The sequence below is a fragment of the Gadus macrocephalus genome, chromosome 20 (assembly GCF_031168955.1).
Source record: "Gadus macrocephalus chromosome 20, ASM3116895v1".
Classification (NCBI taxonomy): domain Eukaryota; kingdom Metazoa; phylum Chordata; class Actinopteri; order Gadiformes; family Gadidae; genus Gadus; species Gadus macrocephalus.
This window is the reverse complement of record NC_082401.1, coordinates 18,180,581-18,201,873: the sequence shown is the minus strand read 5'-3', so window position 1 is coordinate 18,201,873 and position 21,293 is coordinate 18,180,581. Positions and strand designations below refer to the sequence as shown.

At 42.9% G+C, this 21,293-nt stretch overlaps 1 protein-coding gene across 2 annotated transcripts in view; it reads left to right on the top strand.

Annotated features, from left to right (window-relative positions):
• The first annotated feature begins 1,241 nt into the window (after nucleotides 1–1,241).
• Nucleotides 1,242–21,293, top strand: part of tmem163a (transmembrane protein 163a) — a 43,621-nt gene continuing 23,569 nt past the window's right edge. Inside the window, exons 1-3 of one of the 2 annotated variants that reach the window (XM_060040611.1) lie at nucleotides 1,243–1,736; nucleotides 1,868–2,057; nucleotides 3,713–3,832. In XM_060040611.1, the coding sequence (XP_059896594.1) occupies nucleotides 2,027–2,057; nucleotides 3,713–3,832 (151 nt within the window). In that variant the 5' untranslated portion in view covers nucleotides 1,243–1,736; nucleotides 1,868–2,026. Of the gene's footprint in view, nucleotides 2,058–3,712; nucleotides 3,833–21,293 lie in introns of both variants that reach the window. The other variant, XM_060040610.1, reaches the window with a different exon arrangement.

Sequence of the window (21,293 nt, the reverse complement as noted above, 5' to 3'; positions counted from 1 at the left end):
TGTGGATAATTATTGTGAGAAATCATTAACATGATCAGTGTCTTCACACGAGTATCATGAATCATTAATAATCATATATAACTAAAGGAAAACTGAGCAATTTCCTAATTTCAGAAGAGTGTATCAAACTGGGTGCCCTCCGTACGACTCAGTACCCATGAAAGGCTGGTGACCCCTGCTTCAGAGCAAGGACTGCTGTCATCAGAGGTAGATGTTGAGGAAGAGGGTTCTGCGGGTGATTGCCTTGGTTTTCCTTATGGGTGACCTTATGGGTGTCCCAGTGAAGCCAGCTCTCCTCCACTCCTGATGGCTTGCCTGAGTGCGTAGTTCAAGACTATAAGGAAGAGGAAGCGCGGGGCGTGGGGGGGGGGGGTCTCCTTGCAAAACCCATGTCAAAATCCTCATCACGCCATCATCACGTCAATAAAATGAAGCACCGCTGTCAGGTTGTACTTTTTCACCTCCTGGATGATCCTCTTTAAGACTAAGATATGGGATATGGTGGTTCCCCCCTCTTTAAAGCCATGTTGATTCTCTCTCAAGAGAGGGTTTTTAGGGCCCCGTATCCTGTTCAGTATCCTAGGGTTGTACAATCCTTGCAATGATACATGTCAGACTGATGCCACTTTGGTAGTCTGGCTTCGAGAGCTCTCCAGATTTAGGAACAACTGGGTGATGTTAAAGAGAGAGACAGAATATCGGGCTTGTTGTTTTCCATTAGAGCTATAGGCTGCAGATCTCCAGGATGATGTCGTCGACGAGATTGCAGTTCTTCAGGACCTCTGGGGGACTGCGTCCGGACCAGCAGTTTCCTCTGCCTCCGCGGGGGTGTCACTACGGCGCTGCAAGTATTCATCTGAGTGAACAAGCGGTCGTTTCTTTGACTTTCACTCGTAATCTTCTGTTAGTACTGAGCGTGTGTGTGTGTGTGTGTGTGTGTGTGTGTGTGTGTGTGTGTGTGTGTGTGTGTGTGTGTGTGTGTGTGTGTGTGTGTGTGTGTGTGTGTGTGTGCGTATGTGTGCGCGAGCGTGCGTGTGTGATTGCGCGCACAGTCCATGAAAGGTAAACATCGAGCGAGCGAGAGAGAGAGAGAGAGAGAGAGAGAGAGAGAGAGAGAGAGAGAGAGAGAGAGAGAGAGAGAGAGAGAGAGAGAGAGAGAGAGAGAGAGAGAGAGAGAGAGAGAGAGAATTTTCCATAATGAAACCATTAAAAGGAACAACAGGCAACTTTTTCTATCGCAGCACGGGAGCCAATTATACGAGCGTGCTCCAGGTAACAGTAGAAAACGTCCCCTCCTATTATTACCCACGGTCAACCTTGGGGTGTGTCTGGGAGGAGGTAGGGGAGGAGGAGGAGGAGGAGGAAGGAGGGGGAGGAGGAGGAGGACTCTCCGGTACCGCCTGCTAAGCCCACACAGGATCTCAGTGCTATCGCACAGCGGCATCTCATCTGCCTCCGTGAACAGTGGGCGTCCCCTCACCCCTCTACTTTACTTTTCATTCCAGTTCCTGAAAACTGTTCCCGCTATTTAAGAGCTTCTGCTTCAGTGCGTTCGCGTGTGTGGCTCGACGTCGAAGAGGAGAAGGAGGACCGTTATCGCTCTACTGCTGCTGATGATGCTGGGATAGATAACACAAACAGCCCACCTCCTCCACCTCCTCTCTCGCTCTCTCCACATCCCATCTCCGTCTCCTCCCGTGCACTGCGTGCGTCCCGCGCGCCGCGAACCAACACAGGTGGGCATCCATCCTGGTGCTGAATGGCTGCTGAAACAGCCGGAACATTTTGAAAAGAAAAAAACAGTTTGGACTTTATTTTAAAACCTTCACTTTTGTCTAAAAACTTGGGCACCATGACGGACCCGAAGACTCCGGATTCTTCCTACCCGATACCCGACACCAGCTTTGTGGACCCCTCTTCCACTCCAGTGCGGAACGGTCAGTGCCACCCTGGCGGGCTGGTCCACAACTACCAGCACCAACCCAAGAGAACCAGCCTGCCCGACCAGTTCAGCTCCGGACATGAGATGAAAATAACGGAGAGTGTGGAGGAAGAAGGTAGCTGAAATATGGTGCTTGGTTGTTGTTGTTGTCCAGAATGAATGCTTACGTTATGGTATGGTATGGTGATTTTGTTTTAGCCTATGGTCCTACAACTTAAATATGGTAGCATGACGACTATATAGGCTATTAACTTTGTTTATTTGTAGTTATTATCTATGTGTTCCCTAAAGTATCGTAAAACGCATTAAAAACGGATTGACAATTAGAATTGAGTGCTGTTTTTATAATACTACTACTAGGCCTATACTAATAATACTAATAAATCAAATGAATAGTCCATTATTAAACTTGTAAAGCGCTTTTCTAACTAAATCTACTGAAATAAGCTTTCCAGAATGAACACACAGTAAAATATTTTAGGTAGATGTCAATAAATACAAGACAGGTGGCATGTAACGGTGCGTAGACGTCCAATGCAAACATGGGGCTAAACCCTTTCATTTATCCAAACAAGCTCAGACATTCAAATCGTATCTAGCGGTCAGATCTCAAGCCAACCACGGCTTGTAGTGCAGACTACTTCAGCATGTGTTTGTGGACATGGTCTGTGGAACATGATAGCCAACCCTTGGCATTCCGTAGTCCTAGATAATATTCAGGTCACTTCAGAGTTCAAAGACACAGCATGCACCTGCTTATGGGGTATTGCATGAATATGGCGTTACTCCATGATTGCATGAATGTCGTGCTGCCTCGCCGAGGAAAGTGACATGATGAATTTCATGATTCTAACAATGATTTGCCTTCTCTGGTGTTTAAATAGCTATTACCAGACACTGCATGTGTGTGTGGATTGATCGGTTGGGAGGGAGAGGAAGTGTAAGCATCTGTATGTAATGTGTGTGAGTTTGTGTGTGGTGTGTGTGTGTGTGTGTGTGTGTGTGTGTGTGTGTGTGTGTGTATGTGTGTGTGTGTGTGTGTGTGTGTGTGTGTGTGTGTGTGTGTGTGTGTGTGTGTGTGTGTGTGTGTGTGTGTAGAGTGTAGAGTGCCACAGAAGAATGTTGCGCTCACTCTGCTCACATGATCCCTGGCAGACAAAGCATGGGCTTGATACGCACACACGCACACACACACACACACACGCACACGCACACACACACACACACACACACACACACACACACACACACACACACACACACAAACTCACACACACACACACACACACACACACACACACACACACACACACACACACACACACACACACACACACACATATATATATATATTGCATGACAAATTTTGCCTCACATGTAAAAGTAAGTCATAGCTGCCATAGAGATGAAAAGAGGAACAGGATGGTGTGGGTTACGGTGTTTGACACCTAGTTCGTTGTTATGCATGAAGGCATAGACTCCTACCATAATCAAGTGTACTCAATGCAGGATAAGTTCTGAATGAGAAACTCAATAGACCAATGGTTAATTTTAAAGTCCGAAAGAATCGTTCAAAACCTCAATCGATACGTTTTTTTTCCGTTTTGGCCTCTTCCCCTCAATTCCAAAGTGTCCATGGGACCCAACTACCGCTCCCTCAGAAATCTCCCAGCACACAAGAACATTCACGCCTCTCTAGAGACCATACTGAGGGGGATGTGAAAGGATGACACGGTCCTCACTTATAGGGGGTTAACCTCTTGTCTGCAGGCCTCCTGGAGAGCAGCACTCGCCTGAAGCCACACGAGGCCCAGAGCTACCGGAAGAAAACCCTGTGGGTCTCCTGGGTGTCCATCGTGGTCACGCTGATCCTGGCCGTGGCCGCCTTCAGTAAGTCCGCTACACTCTACGCACACTGGGACAGAGGCAGAAGTTTCTGCCTTCTGCACATCTTGCACTCAATAACCTCGAAGATGTGTGGAAATGGGTGACAATGTGTGACAATGTGTGGGAATGTGTGGGAAAGTAAGATGGTTTGGACACACCGTCCATCACTGAAGCATTGATTTCATACTGCTTTTCATTTTCCATGTGAACCATATGTGTAGGTCAGAAGTGTGAAATGGCAATTTAAAAGTGTTAAAAAAATGTAAGGATCAAATGCCATCCATTTACTCCAACGCATCATATGGTGTGTGTTTCCCTGCCAGGGGTGATCAAGAGAATATGTCTGCAGTGAATTTGTCCTTCATAATGTTAATACATGAGTGGCTAATTTGAATCCCTGATGACAATCTGATGACATGGCAAAGCATGTTATGCAATGCAGAAGTTCTGTTGTGGTGATATAATCCTTTGTCTAATTGTTTTCAATCATAAACGCATGGAATTAAAGAAAAACAACGATATGAAACACAAAGATTTGTCGTCCTACAACAATACTACACCTCCCATAACTTTCTAAAGTGGCTAAATCCCAAACAAGCTCGTAGCCTTGTCAGACAAGTAGACTCCTTCTAAAGCTAACAGTGTGTGGGCTGCACCAGATTGCTTTAGTCACAGTTGTTAGCGGAAACTAATTTGATATTCTAGTGGCAAGCCGGGTGGCGAGATAGCCTTATGCATCAGTGGATCTGTTACAAAACCAGTCACAGGAACACTCTCCAGGATTCGGATTTTCAGTCTAATGGAATCAGTTTCTGTCCATCTAGGAACTTTTTGGGTGCTTTACATATAGTAGTGTCCCATTGATGATCCCATAAGTGAAATTAATTCAGAAATTACAGCAGAAAGCAGAGAGTAGTAATAACAATTAAAAAAGAACAAAAAATATCCAGAAAATACACTGAATATATCTATATTGGAGCGATACGATTAGTACAACTTATATATTACATAGGAATTATGTATCAGGTACGATATATACAGTCCAGTCCACAATCACCATTAAAAGGGCAATTTTTGACGTGATTTTCTAATTAACAACTTTATTGTCCACTGTGACCTTTTGCTATAGCCGGTGATTTCAAATACTTCATTATTCCCGAGGTTATGAGCTTCTAAGCAAGGTTATGACTTTTCAAAACGCGTGTTTAACAACATCCCTGGGGGTCTTGTGACAGCTGTCATGCCTGGCCTCAGTTTAACCGTATTTGCATTACACAGCTGTTTCTCGTGGTGAAATGATGCATCAGTTTCTCTGTTGATGTGGAACGCGGCCGGCTGCCATCGTCTTGTGATGGCGGGCGTCCACATCGCTTGGCATGCACAGATTTGCCATGCAACTTCCTGTCATGGGGAAACGGCTTGCTGCATTGTCATGCTGAATCTGTTTGGAGTGTCAAGTGTCAAGAGGGACACCATGGGCTTCTCTCACGCTTCTATGGTTGGCTATTTATTTATTGTATTTTAACTGATTAAGTATGGAAGCTATCTGACGAAATCTGTGGTGTTATGTCTGTCTTAAAGCTGCTGTGGCACTGTCATTTCCTGTAAAGTATTGTTAAAGGATCTCTCTCTCTCTCTCTCTCTCTCTCTCTCTCTCTCTCTCTCTCTCTCTCTCTCTCTATCTCTATCTATCTATCTATCTATCTATCTATCTATCTATCTATCTACCTACCTATCTATAGAGTAGCATCCAAGAGTATCCAAGATTCAAATATGGCATTTCCTGAGTGTTTTATTTCTGAACTTCAGTTCAGATAGAACACATCTAACTTATTCAAAAGTATTGTTGTGAGTTTAATTTTTGATTGACATTCAGTAAGAAGAAACGGTTCCAGCACACGAGAGGTAGGGAGAGAGGGGCGAGAGAGAGAAAGTGACAGGGGGATAAGTGAGACAGAGGGATACACATCGAGAGACCGAGGGGATTGAGACAGATAGATGGACGGATAGACAGATGATATCTCTATCTGTGGGTTGAGAAACAACAGGACTGTGGTGAACAGCAGGAGGTCAAAATAACAGCCACCATGGGCAGCAGGACCCAGCTGCAAAAAGACTGTATAGAGGAACTCTCACAGAGATATGCTGCGGCTTGTTGGCTTGGAACAAACATTGGCTCACTTTTTCATCCCCTGAACGACCTAGTTAATCCCGCTCCTCATTCTTTATTTTTAACCTCCCATCTGCATTTTAGTTCGTTTTTAGGATGAATGCTTTGAAGCACTTTCTCCTTAGTTTCTCCTGTTGTGGCGGGTCTCTCTCTTTTTATTCTGTTTTGGTCTCTCTGTCAAAACTTCTATCTTCCTACCTGTCAGACAGTCTCCTGTTCCAGACACCCACCCTCCCCCCCACACTCTTACACGCCCTTTCTCTCCCTCTGGCTCCCCCCCCCCCCCCCCCCCTCGCCCATAACAGTGACATTTAGAGGACAATGGGAAGAACTGGTTTAGGGCAGTTTGGCAGTACGTTTTCAATGCGATGGACTTTTCAATGGGTTTGAATTAGTGCTGTCAAGCGATTAAAATATTTAATTATTTAATTACAGTTTTTCTCAGTCGCTTTGGTTCATTTCTCAGATCAGAATTGAAATTCTCAAAACTACCTGTTCAATCTTCACATCAGTGTGTCACTTGTGCACATGAAAAAAACAGTTTCTCATTTATTTGAACACGTTGCAAATGCTTTGGTACATCCATGCACATGATTATGTACAATTCTCTGCTCTTTCCTACATTATCAATTGCTTATGTCATGTTGATCAAAGTGTATTGTAATGGTCTCTATGGAATAGTCTCACCCCCACAACATTTAGGTATTAGTTCATTGCATAAGTCTTTACATGCAAAATGGTTGAACAAGTTGTCATAATATGTCAAGCATATTTCTATACATTTCTATACACTGGCGTTAGACTCTTTTTTTTGTTCTTTTTTCTAAATCTGTCCTGAATTGGTCAATTGCTACCAGGTGAATCTTGACTATCTCTAAAGAAGGGAAATGTGTGAAGTGTTAGATCAACCAACGATCAACCAGTACTGGAATAGCTCAAAGATGCATCTCCTGAACCATGAACTGGCAAGTATATATATAGCTGGAGCACAACACAATGTTACATTGTCTGAGAATTTGTGACCCAACAGACAGGAACGTCAGGAGTTGTAGGATGACAGCACTGTAATTCCTACAGCAATGCATGTACAGTTTTACCCTAAGGAGATGTTCACATTTCTAGCAATGACATGTTCTGTCAACAAATTACAGTACAAATAGTCAAAGCGTAAATGTGAATCTTGTCCAGTCTCTTGCAATCAATCTCCCACATACACTAAGGTGTAGCTTACAATTTACAATAATTGTCTTCAAAACTTTAGCCATAGTTTACATCAGAACATCCCTCCAGAGTACACTGTTATATTGACAACATGACTAAGCAATTTGACTGTCTTATCCGTAGACAATGACACAAGGACTTGTCATTCTGATGGCACTGACATGTTCATTGAAACAGATATTTACTTTTGAGAGATGAACTAAGGATTTTGAGGAAGAGACTGGCTTTTGCAGGTAATCCATGGTGTTTTGCTATTTGAACGCATTGTTTTGAGAAATGCACTTACTGGTTTGTAAATTTAAATTCTGATCTGAGAAATGTACCAAAGCAACTGAGAAAAACTGTAATCGCATTAATGTCATATTTAACTCACGATTAATCGCAAATCTATTTTCTATGCTAAATATCCCTTGATTTCTTCGTCCCATTACGTAATTGTTCTCATTTTAATGCTCTTATCAACATGGAGAAGTGCATCGGCTTGCCTTGTGCAAATGTTTTTTTATTGATAACAACATTGGCATATACTGATCAAAACAGGACTCTACCAAAAAAAAGCCTATAGTGCAATTACAGTTTTTCTCAGTCGCTTTGGTACATTTCTCAGATCAGGATTGAAATTTGCAAAGCAGTAAGTGCATTTCTCAAAACAATGCGTTCAATAGCAAAACACCATGGATTACCTGCAAAAGCCAGTCTCTTGTTCAAAATCCTTAGTTCATCTCTCAAAAGTAAATATCTGTTTCAATGAACATGTCAGTGCCATCAGAATGACAAGTCCTTGTGTCATTGTCTACGGATAAGACAGTCAAATTGCTTAGTCATGTTGTCAACATAACAGTGTACTCTGGAGGGATGTTCTGATGTAAACTATGGCTAAAGTTTTGAAGACAATTATTGTAAATTGTAAGTTACACCTTAGTGTATGTGGGAGATTGATTGCAAGATTCACATTTACGCTTTGACTGTTTGTACTGTAATTTGTTGACAGAACATGTCATTGCTAGAAATGTGAACATCTCCTTAGGGTAAAACTGTACATGCATTGATGTAGGAATTACAGTGCAGTCATCCTACAACTCCTGACGTTCCTGTCTGTTGGGTCACAAATTCTCAGACAATGTAACATTGTGCCGTGCTCCAGCTATATATATACTTGCCAGTTCATGGTTCAGGAGATGCACCTTTGAGCTATTCCAGTACTGGTTGATCGTTGGTTGATCTAACACTTCACACATTTCCCTTCTTTAGAGAAAGTCAAGATTCACCTGGTAGCAATTGACCAATTCAGGACAGATTTAGAAAAAAGAACAAAAGAAAGCCAGTGTATAGAAATGTATAGAAATATGCTTGACATATTATGACAACTTGTTCAACCTTTTTGCATGTAAAGACTTATGCAATGAACTAATACCTAAATGTTGTGGGGGTGAGACTATTCCATAGAGACCATTACAATACATTTTGATCAACATGACATAAGCAATTGATAATGTAGGAAAGAGCAGAGAATTGTACATAATCATGTGCATGGATGTACCAAAGCATTTGCAACGTGTTCAAATAAATGAGAAACTGTTTTTTTCATGTGCACAAGTGACACACTGATGTGAAGATTGAACAGGTAGTTTTGAGAATTTCAATTCTGATCTGAGAAATGAACCAAAGCGACTGAGAAAAACTGTAAACAATGAACATACAAACATACTGCCTTGAACATAGCAGTCAGGCTACTGCTTCTTTGTTTTGAGCCAAAGAAAAAAAAAAGAAAAAAAAATAAGAAATTGCGTTAATCACGCGATAAAAAAATTAACGCCGTTAAAATTGGTTTGCGTTAACGCTGTTACAGTAATAACGCGTTTAACTGACAGCACTAGTTTGAATGTTTGGTGTCAACCAAATGCACTCCATCTTCATTAGGGCTTGTACTCTCTCACTAGCAGCTACCTAATAAGCTTTAACTTGTGTTTTATTGGTTTGTTTCCATTAACACACATGTTTCTTGAAAATGTGCATGCCAGAACAGACATGAACAGAAAGTCCCCATTCACGTTGTGTTTCACCATAGATGGCGTGACCTTCTGAGATCAGTCTAGCAATCACCGTTTTCTCCTCCAGAATGTGGACAAGGTGCATTTAACATTCATTGGTGTCTCCTTTCTAATCCATGCACCAGGTAGCGTGTGCAGCATTCAAATGACTACAGACTCTCCACTGTTCCCTCGTTTACACTTTTCACTGTGGGATGCCTTGTGTGTGTGTGTGCCCTGTTTAAATACAGTCCGAGTCTGTTAGCCATTATCATGATGACAGAGCATGCAGATTAAAGGTACTGGGTAGCAGGTTCATTCACACAAACAAACCAAAGGGATGACACAAATAGATTTGGCCATAGTGTGGCACTGAAACTACAGGGAAATCGATGAAAACTAGGGATGGGCAAAGTGATTCTTTTCCGGGAATCAGTTCTTTCAGTTCAGTTCACTTTAACGATTCGTTCATTTGATTCGTTCGTTTTGATTCGTTCGTTACGTCAGATTACGTAATTTGACAGGGAATCTCCCCCCCACCGCGAGACGGCCCTGAGCATAATTTAAACGACTTCCAAGCTCTACCCTCCGTGAAAAACCACAAGATATAGTATATTGTATAGCTGAACGACCCACCAATATTTATACCACCTGCTTACTCTCTATATGTCATTCATGGTTTTATTTATTTTTTTACTTTACATTTAATTCTTCATTATTCAGGCATTACAGAACCTTCATTGTCATAAATAAAAATTACGAACTGCAGTTTAATTTCTTTGTTTGTTCTTGAATTGCCGTAGAATGGAGCAAAGACTCCTGGGATTGGGAAATGCGTTTATCCAATAAACAGATGCAGGGCAAGTCTATTTTCGGAAATGTAGGGGGATATATGAGTGGCACCACGTCGAATGCCATGACCCAAGATACATCAGGCAAATTCGACGGTACCACCTTGTCATTTGTTTACCCAGGTGCCATGGCAACACCATTGCTACCTCTCATTGGCTGAATCTTTGAGAACGTTGTAGACTCAATCAATATAAGATCGCGGGGAGACGAAGCTCTGTTCGTTCATATTTTTGTTTTATGTTAAAAAAAAGAATCAAAGAACCAGTTCTCTTGTATTTGGGGAACCAGTTCTTGTCGTTCACCTTCGGGATTCGTTCGTTGTGAACGAATCGGTCGCGACCGACACATCGCTAATGAAAACCAAACCAAACAATGTGCAATACATTCAAAGTATTACATGAATAAACATGACATTATCATGAGAAAAGCAAATAAAACTTATCTTAACGAGAAACCCCATGGTAACAAAAGTAAAGTAATACTGACCTCTCAAGGTTGTTCCACTGGCTAACAGCACCTCAGTAGCAACTAGCAAAACAAAAAAGGAACGCTAAGAGGCTCAGGATACAAATATCGCCCCTAACTCATTCGTCCTGGGGCCATCCATTTAGCTGGATATATTTATAACATACTAATATCATGTTAGTTGATCTTCTACATACAACACAATATAAACATCATAGCATGAGAACTGGGCAATCAGTGATTTACACATATAACTGGTATTCAGATGAAGGCCCAGCGGTGGTTGAGTGGCCTGCTAGGGGAGCTGGCCCCCACTATGCATAAACAGAACAAACATTATGCTGCAGGAGCCCTCCTCCACTCCTCCACACACCCACCGGCCCGCAGCCTGCCAGCATCTGTTTGGGGGCCTTTGGAGAGATGCTGGTGGGCTTGTCTGGGCAGGAAGAGAGGGACGAGGAGCAGGGGAATGATGAGAGGGGAATGGAGGGGTGTTGATTCAAGTAAAGTGGAGCGCCAGGACGAGAAGAGTGGTCGGAAGAAGGGTATTATGAAGGAGAGAAGGGCAAGAGAGATTGAGTGAGATATGAAAAAGACAACGAGAGAGAGAGAGAGAGAGAGAGGGGGGGGGGAAGTGATAGGTCTGGAACATGGGAATGAAGGGTAGATGTGAGAGAGAGAGAGAGAGAGAGAGAGAGAGAGAGAGAGAGAGAGAGAGAGAGAGAGAGAGAGAGAGAGAGAGAGAGAGAGAGAGAGAGGAGCATGGAAGGAGAGAAGGGTAAACCGGCACAGACTCTAAATTAAGGGAAGGAATGGAAGACATTTTAAGGGCAGGGGAATGGGAGAGGCAGACAATATTTTACATAAATACTAAGGGATTTATGAGAGATATTTAAATGAGAACGAATGGCCCAGATGCTGCAGATACACGCACACACAGACACACACACATACATACACACACACAAATCAAAGCATGCTATAGGAAAGACAAAACTAGAAGTAAGACAACGGTAAAATGGCAACTCGTATTGTTCCATCTGTGCGCTCTTCTTCTGCTGTCCAACATATTCCCTGGCGGGAGGAAAGACAGCCATCTCTCCTCCTCCCTTTACCTCTGTTCTTTTCTGGTACTTTTCCTGTCTGATTCTCTCCCTTTAGTCTGTCTCTCTCTCTGTCTCTCTCTCTCTCTCTCTCTCTCTCTCGCTCTCTCTCTCTCTCTCTCTCTCTCTCTCTCTCTCTCTCTCTCTCTCTCTCTCTCTCTCTCTCTCTCTCTCTCTCTCTCTCGCTCTCTCTCCCTCTCTCGCTCTCTCTCTCTCTCTCTCTCTCTCTCTCTCTCTCTCTCTCTCTCTCTCTCTCTCTCTCTCTCTCTCTCTCTCGCTCTCTCTCTCTCTCTCTCTCCCTCCTTCTCTGTATCTGTCTACCTCTTTCTCTCTTCTATAACCTAGATATCGGCAGATGGTGCAGGCTGAATAAAGTTTTAACAGACCCCTAAAAGCTTTGCACCTTGCAGCAGGTGGTGGTTATGGGCTGCACAACGATCCATACCGGTCTTGTGATCAAAACTCACTAAAATCTCTTAAGTATACATTTTTCAAAAGCACTTTGTTCTTCTGATTCTGCCTAGGCTACCCTCGCCATGAATGTAAGAATAAGCTCCTTGTCACCTTGATGCCAAAATATGTTATTTCTAAACGCCCAGGCCATCGTCATCAGAATCCTTATTAACGTTTGATCAGGTTCAGGTTAGGTTCAGGTTACTTTATTTGGACCCGTAGGTAAACTTGAGCTCCCGTTACACAGTTTAAGACATCACATACACACAGGTGGGACAGTTACATAGGTCAAACAATTAAAGTGCTCCAGTGCTAATCCAAATTTGGACGCTTGAAACTGACCAACATAATTCAGATATATTAAAGACACGATAAAATGATGTAAAAATCAACAAATAAATAATTAAATAATGCAAAATAAATGCTGTGCAAATGTAGCAGTTTCTAAAGCTTGTTCATAAGCGTGATTGCAGCCTGGAACAAAACTGTTTTAAAAAGCTTGGTTATGCTGCATTCTCTAAAGTCTATCTGGGACCAAACATTTGCCTGGAGTTCTCCCACTTTATTCCGCAGCGATTGGACATTCCCCATTATCATGGAAGGCAGAGGGATTCGGGTCAGCTGTTTCCTGAGGTGCAGTCTGACACCCCCGCGTTTGCCCCGTTTCCTTAACGATGCTTAATGATAATAGATACATGATAATTACTGATAGTAATAACATTGTATGAGATCCTAGGAGAACCGGCCTGGTTTGATGTGGATCAGGGTAACTAAAGCCATGCTGATTGGGTAACACAGATCTAGACGTTACTTACTTAAGGGATTACATCTCCTTGGACGAGACGATGTTTCTGGTGGAAAATATTTATTTATACTCATTAGAAGAGAAGTGTTTTACCTGGAGAAGGTTTGAGGCAGGGACGTCACTAGGATTTAGAGGCTGGGGGGGCTTAGCCCCTAGCAGTGCCCGAAATGCAAGCGAAAAAATTTCATCACATCTTTAAAGTGGTTCTTTAATTCATATTACAGTAGAGAGTACAGCAGAGCATCTATCATGGCCTGTTTTCTCCTTACTCTGCCTGACGCCGACCCTTCAGAAAATGTAACGTTAAATGACCCCTCACCCCTAGCCCCTCCCGCCAGCGCTCTCGGAAACTATTTTTATCCAAAAGACAACTTCTAATTGTATTAGTATTTATTTCAACTCATACTCTGGCTTATTATGTTAAGTGTAGGCATGTTACGATTTCCTTGACAGGGGGGGCTTTTGAACATCTTTGTAGGGGGGGCTTTTGAACATCTTGGGGGGGCTTAGCCCCCCCAAAATAGGCCTAACGACGTCCCTGGTTCGAGGTTTATACACAGTTGACCACACGACCAAGGGAAAAAGTTGCGAAAAAAAGAACTGCATTGTTGTTACCATCTCTGAATGTGCTATGGAACAACGCCCATGATGGTGGACAAACAAATAAAATAAAGAAACAAACCAAATTGTATTCCCCAACTTTAATTTCAAACATGCTGTAAATCCCATGTAATGTGCTATAATGTTTTGTGGATCGTTTGTTATCAAATCGGATGGCTTCAATTGGGTTTTCTATGACTTACACTGCTGGTGCTACAGAAAATCCCTGAATCATCAATCATACCAATCATACCATGACATCCCATGCACTGTCTCACCAAGACCATCGTTCATCTCTGGGCACCACCTCCCGCCTCACCCGGCCCTAGCTCAATCAACGCCCTCTCTCTCTTCCTCTTCATCCTCTTGTTCCTGTCTCCCACCCCCCTGTCTGTCTCTTTGTCTCTCACTCTCATTCCCTTGTTCCTGGGGGCTCTATATCAATCTCTCTCATTCACTCACTCACTCACACTTCTCTCCCTCTCTGCCTATTTTCATCCCCCCCCCTCTCTCTCTCTCACTCCCTCTTTCCATCTGTCCTTATCTCAGTGTCAGTCGGAAAACAAATGTATTAATCCCCCTGTGTTTCTTCTCTCCGAGCTGTGCCTTATTCACCAGTAAATACAACAAGAAGTATCCATCCTGGGGTCTCTCAGTTCAAGAAGGCCCACTGATGTTTCACTGATTTGTATACCCGGCTTTCCTGTTTCCCAAATGTTTATCTTTACATTTGGAATAGCGAGTTTGCCTCAAGTTCTTTGAGTAGAGGTGTTCCGGCATCCATGACATCCATCTCTTTCAGGTAGAGTAAGACATATAGCTGCCTCACTGGGATCCATCAATCCTGTGCCTGTTCTGTTTGGTAAAGACAGGCCAGGAGCTGAAGCCATATCCAATGTATTTGGATTGAAATGAATGACTACTTCAGTGACTTACTGTCGTTTTGTTATTCCTCGCTGGCTAATAATGGTAATAATAGTACTGGTACTATCTAGGACAGGATGTTCTAGAAGTTTGACTTCCAGATGAAAGGTTCTGGGATCCTAACCCTCAATGCCGACGTGCCGGCATCCTAGAGGAAGAAGCCCTACCCCCTACCTGCTCCTCAGAATACAAATCCCTGCAAAAACATAAAATCTGATATAAATATTCCCATGTCCAACCACCTTGGCTCCTACTGCGATCCTTGTCATCACGTTTGAGGGCTGGGCGTTAGGTTGTCATCTTTGAGACTTTGTTTGTGGAGACCTCTACAGATACACTTGAATTGACCTTGGTTGAACACTAAAGCCTAGCTTATACTATAGTGCAAATACGACCGTTCTCCGTTCGCCTCACCGTCATTATTCATTGAAGACACAGGTCAGGTACTCATGAAAAAAAAAAAATAGAGTCATATTTTCTCCAAGCTGAAGGGCTGTTTTGCTGTTGGAGCGCCACGGAGGCTATATCTCGGGGAACTAACCCGTCCCCATCGTACACTAGCTGTGCTTATACGGGCAGAAAGCACTGCGATCGCTCAACCACAGTTCTTCCCGGTAAATACGATGTGTGTCGTTGTTTAAAGGAGGTCCAAAGGACAGGTGTGTCATATCAACGCTTAATCAGCAGGTAACTGTGTCAGCCTATTAGAGGCAGTGCATGCAAATGCAGCACCATGTGTTTGGAGTCTGTAATGCAAACCAATGTACAAGGGGTGTTTAAGGACAGAGATGCCACCGGATATGCATGTGAAACAATTTGTTGACGACTCAATATTCCCAATGGGTAGTTGCCTGACATTACCTGCACCTCAGCAAAAGAAAGAGAGAAAGAGAAAGAGAGAGAGAAAGAGAGACAGACAGACAGACAGACAGACAGACAGACAGACAGACAGACAGACAGACAGACAGACAGACAGACAGACAGACAGACAGACAGACAGACAGACAGACAGACAGACAGACAGACAGACAGACAGACAGACAGACAGACACACAGACACACAGACACACAGACAGACAGACAGACACACAGACACACAGAGACACAGACATCTCTGTGCTTAGGGAACAAAAGGGACAGTAAGCCTACGGATCATTCCTCCGGTTTATTGCCGAAAGGCCATTTCATAATTGTTAAGTGTGTGTGAGAGCGCTTTGCGGTAATAGGTAACTGACCTACCCCAGTCTTGCCATACCGGGCTGGAGTGAGACAACAGACCCCATCTATCCCTCTCTAATTTCTCACATGGTTTCCAGTCGTGCTTTATTTGGTAGAAGAATGGGATTTTGGAAGCAGAAAAGCCATGAGACAAGCCAAAAGTACCAGCGTTGAGGGTCTGGTGTTGGGCATTACAATCTATTGTGGTTCTATGTGTTCTGGAAGAGTCTGTGTCCTATTCTGTGGTATTTAGAGGATAGATAGTGATATAGTCGTTTGCCAATATGCTGGATTCGATGAAAACCACTGTATGCCAAATATGCTAACTGCTATTGACAATGACCAACTTATAACTTCAGAAAATTTACATGGATTGTAAAAACTGTTATAGTCCAATGGAGTTATAGCACTTATCATATAACTTAATTGTTAGGCTATTACAGTGCTATACTGCTTTTTCTATTTGACTATTAAATGTGTGTAACTACTCAGGCCATGGCAACAATAATGATCACTTAGACATTGTTTTTGTAGGATCAGTACTCTCACTCTAACAATTGTACATACAGCACCATTGTGTATATTTGTGCACATGTCTTTTGTTAAAGAAAGGAAAATGCCAACCACACAAAATAGTGTTTAGTGGTCTTCTGCCTAATTGACAAATGACAGTGGTAGATTATAATCCACTTGCTAAGGTATCCAGGCATCCCTCCACCTCCTGTTCATTCATAAGTACTCTCAGAATCCGTCTGAATACACCAGTTCAAACACACACACACACACACACACACACACACACACACACACACACACACACACACACACACACACACACACACACACACACACACACACACACACACACACACACACACACACACATTTTCACACCCATAAGAATAATTGACAGTCAACACAATGACAAATAGGGGCTTTCTTTTATGACGTTCTAGCTAGGATAAACATATTATGTGTGGTATGTGTGTGTGTGTGTGTGTGTGTGTGTAACTGTGTGTGTGTGTGTGTGTGTGTGTGTGCGTGTGTGTGTGTGTGTGTGTGTGTGTGTGTGTGTGTGTGTGTGTGTGTGTGTGTGTGTGTGTGTGTGTGTGTGTGTGTGTGTCTTTGTTCGGTTTTCTGTATTTTATTATAAATGGTCTTGCTACCTGCCTCAAGGGTAAAAAAAAAATAAAAAAATTGAATCACTATATAACGCCTTGTCGGTCAATTTCCAGATATCACAAGAAAAACACAAAATAACTTTCGAATGTGTTCATGCCGTTATCTTATGATAATATTGAGCAGAATCATCATGATAATCATTATCAACACCAGCATTCTGTGGCAGTGTTCACTGCATTCCTCAGCCTTGAATGAGAGGCACGTAGCCAGTGGTTTTAACCTCAGCCATCTTAAACAATATATCCCTGTGCCATCATTAAATATATCCACAGTGTATGATTTAATGTCTAACTATCTATCAGCCTATTATGCGGTCTATACCTTTCCTTTAGCTGAAAATGAGTGGGGGCTTCAAACTTCAGCCATCAATCCCACTCAAAGTGGATCATCTGCCTTTAGGAATATACAGTGGATGGTGAAGTGATCAAACATATCAGACCTTAGAGCTCAAGCAATGCAATGGTTGAGTTTGTACAAAACCATTTCGACAGCGGTTTTCATGTTGATAAAGCTGAACAAAATAATTGAATTAATTGTATGAAACTCAACTTACATAAAATATGTATAAAACCGTTCCAAAAGCAGAGCCAATTGCCCCCCTCTCCCTCATCCTCTGCGTCATCTATCAGCACCAGAGGGCTATTTTTACCCCTGTGATGCGCAGAGGAAGGGAGACAGTGTCGCTGACGTTGCATGGAAATCGGAGCCTGTGTGAACCTAGGACCGCATACGTGTGTGTGCGTGTGTGCGTTTACTTTTGTGCAAGCCTTACTGTGTCTGATTTTGCGTCAGGGCTTATATATGGTATATGTGACGCGGTACCGGCTGTGAGGAAGTGCAGAGTTACCTAACCGTAAGAAACACGTCCGTCCTGATATTGTTCATCGTTTAAAAAGCTCCCAATAGGTGACGGAGGAAGCCTGATTGGACAGAGCTTCATGTACCAGCCCTGAGGGCAATGCTGTCTGACACACATCGATGGTCTCACCATTCTGAACCTATTGATCTTCTAAGTGTCCTTGGAAACAGGGATCCCACGTCGGTGCTCCTTCTCAAGGTGTCTGACCTCTAGGTTTGGGCAGTTTCTCATCGTCCTATAGAAGATCTGGGGGGTGGGGGGGTGGGGGGGTGGGGGGGTGGAGGGGGTTGCGTATTGCGTGCTTGTGAAGCCCTTTAAGGCTATCTGTGGATAAGGACTCATCAACCGAGTTTGAAAGAGAGACTGAAAACGTTTGTGACGTCGAATGAGACACACCAGAAACAAAACAGAAAGACCTCTTCGTCTACCGGTAATGGGCAATAATAAGTTGTGACCTATTTTCAGCGTGTTTCCGGCGTTTTTAAGAATCTGCATTTCTGTGGTTATTTTGGTGGTAAAAGAGCATAAGAGAAACAAACCATTGAAATTAAGTACAGAAAATATATGTTTCTATACCCAACATGAGAACACAGTTTTTCCTTTTGATGTATGGCATCCCTAAAGCTAACCCCACAGCCTGTGGGTGCCCGTGTAGCCCCTGCATCAGTCTCCATGTGTCCTGTAGACCCAGAGCGTATCCTATTGTGTTACATGGCGCTGCCTGCTTCAGCACAAGCACCAGAAAATGCTCAATGGTTTTAGACTCTCCCTGTTTCTCCACTTGAGAACCAGAGCCCTATCAGCCCTGTGCTGATCGATGTCTGACTCATTCCTCCCATGAATATATATTATGTTACCGAGGAGCTGCCGATTCACCCGCACACATGTGCTACTCTGGAGCATAATGCTAACCGTAGTGATAACCGTAATGCATGCAGTTCCCATAGACGGGTATCGGCGTTTGCCTCGTTAGCTGAGGGTATCGACTTGTTTACATTTAGGGCATTTAGCAGACGCTTTTAACCAATGCGACTTACATCAGTTAATCCACACATTGACACACCGACAGCTGAGTCAACCATGTAAGGCGACAGCCAGCTCGTCAGGAGCAGTCAGGGTTAAGTGTCTTGCTCAGGGACACATCAACACTCAGCTAGGAGGAGCTGGGGATCGAACTAGCAACCTATCGGTTACAAGACAACTGCTCTACCTCCTGAGCTAAGCCGACCCAACAAGGCCTACTTTTGAACTGATTACAAGAAAATCCCTTATGAGAAGAGGGAGAGGGAGGAGAGAGAGAGGGGGAATTAGTGGAGGGGAGGATAGTGTGAGAAATACAATTAAGACCGAAAGAATTGGAGGGAGAAAGAAAGAAGGAAAGAAAAGAGACAAAGAATGAAAACAATGAAAGAGAAAATGGAAAAAGAATGAAAGAAAGAATCAAGGAAAGAATGGGAGCAAGAAAGAAAGAAGGGAAGAAAATATGGATACAAATAGATGAAGAAAGAGATAGAAAGAGTGAAAGAAAGAAAGCTTAATAATAATAAAAAGTAAAAAAAAATAAAAAAGGCAAAATAAGTAATGTATGGTGATAGGCCCTTTAAAGGGGCAGAGTAGGCGGTAATTCAACGCTAATGTCATTCATCTTTTTTCGACAGAGTGATTTCCATCTCTGCCTTAATCTTCATTGCTGTCAGCCTCTCCATCCCTCCCGATAACATCTCCACAGACACACGCCTCACACCTCAGGTGTGAGAGGGAGAGCTAGAGAGAGTGATATAGGAAGATATAGACAGCGAGGGGGAGAGACAGAACGGTTTGGATGTGAGAAGGATAAGGAGAGAGAGATACTTATAAAGAGAGAGATACAGGCCTACGCATGAAAAGACGGAGAGAGAGAGGGAGAGAGGGAAAAACTATAACATAGTGCTTGTGCGTGTGGTCGAGAGAGAATTATAATAAAAGATGGGGCCAGTCATCAAGTGAGGGAGACAGGGATCCAAGAGACAAGCACAAGCTTACACAACACTGGTTTACAGACTGGTCCGATCGACTAGAATGTAGCGACTAAAAGAGAATCCATTCCACTCAGCTGACTACTAACAGCACCTGTGATGCCTGTGGGAAGGAGAAATGATCAACAACAAACAGCAGATTCGTCTTTATGGCCATTTTACTCATATTTTACTGCTCAGCTTTGTTGAATGTTGCCCCCATGATGGGTATTAGATAAGTCACTGGTAATCCAGTAATTATGTCACCTTTTCTAAACACAATGATGTTCTTTCATGGCGACTATGTCCAACCTTTTGTGTGTGTCTGATCGGATTATTACACCACCAGGATTCCATTCACTATTTCACACAAGACTTACCTCTTAGGCTATTCCTCGCAACCAATTGGCTTAGTCACTTTAAGATCTCATTCTGTTTTGATAATGACTAATGACGATTAGTAGTCGTTTCGTCTGACCATGTGCCGTTTCGTTCATTCCCTGTTATATCTGAGAGACGTGTGGATAATGAGCTTAGTGACAGGGTTGGAATCCCCTTAATTATATTTTATCTCTTTATCTCTCTCTCTTAAGGCTTTCTCTCCTCTGGGACTTAGTAAGTGATATGAACTTCTTCTTGCATTGTCCAATTTTACATCTGTCTTGCATTTTTTTTTTTTTATTATACATCCTGGCCTTAACTTATCTTTTATTTTTATTTTTTTTTTAGATCCCCATTAGCTTCCACAGCTGTGGTCGCTAATCTTCCTGGGGTCCACATAAAACAAAAAACAATACACAGACATATAAACATACATACAGTACAAAAACCTGTCAATATCACAAAAGTTAGAAAAACTGTACATACAACACTTCAATACATTGTACAAACATCATTAACCTCTCAATAAAAAAAAGTACATCAAGCCGAGAGAGTCATTCCTGTTGCATAGACATCCCTCAACATCGGATTACCCTTGACGCTTCTTATGCTAATGGGTAAGGACTTCCACTGACTGAGGGCTCTGAATGTGATGATGAATATTCTCTTTGCTGCAGTTTCTTATTGAGTTTAATGTGAGGCATGTATGTGTATGTATGTGTGTGTACATGTGTGTGCTGTTGTATTGTTGGTGAGATTGTATCGAGCTGGTCTTAGATTCCCTTATACTTTACCGTCTGAGAGCTCAGACTTCATTCTCCTCTCTCTCTGGATCCCACCAGGAGACACACACACACACACACACACACACACACACACACACACACACACACACACACACACACACACACACACACACACACACACACGCACACACACACACACACACACACACACACACACACACACACACACACACACACACACACACACACACACACACACACAAAATGTTCTTGAGACAGCATTCTAATTTGCACTCAATTCAAAGGCTCTCTCAGACTGGCTCTTCAACCAGGACCCTAGCACGAAACACATGATCTTGTTGTCCACCTCACACTCTCTCACACACACACACACACACACACACACACACACACACACACACACACACACACACACACACACACACACACACACACACACA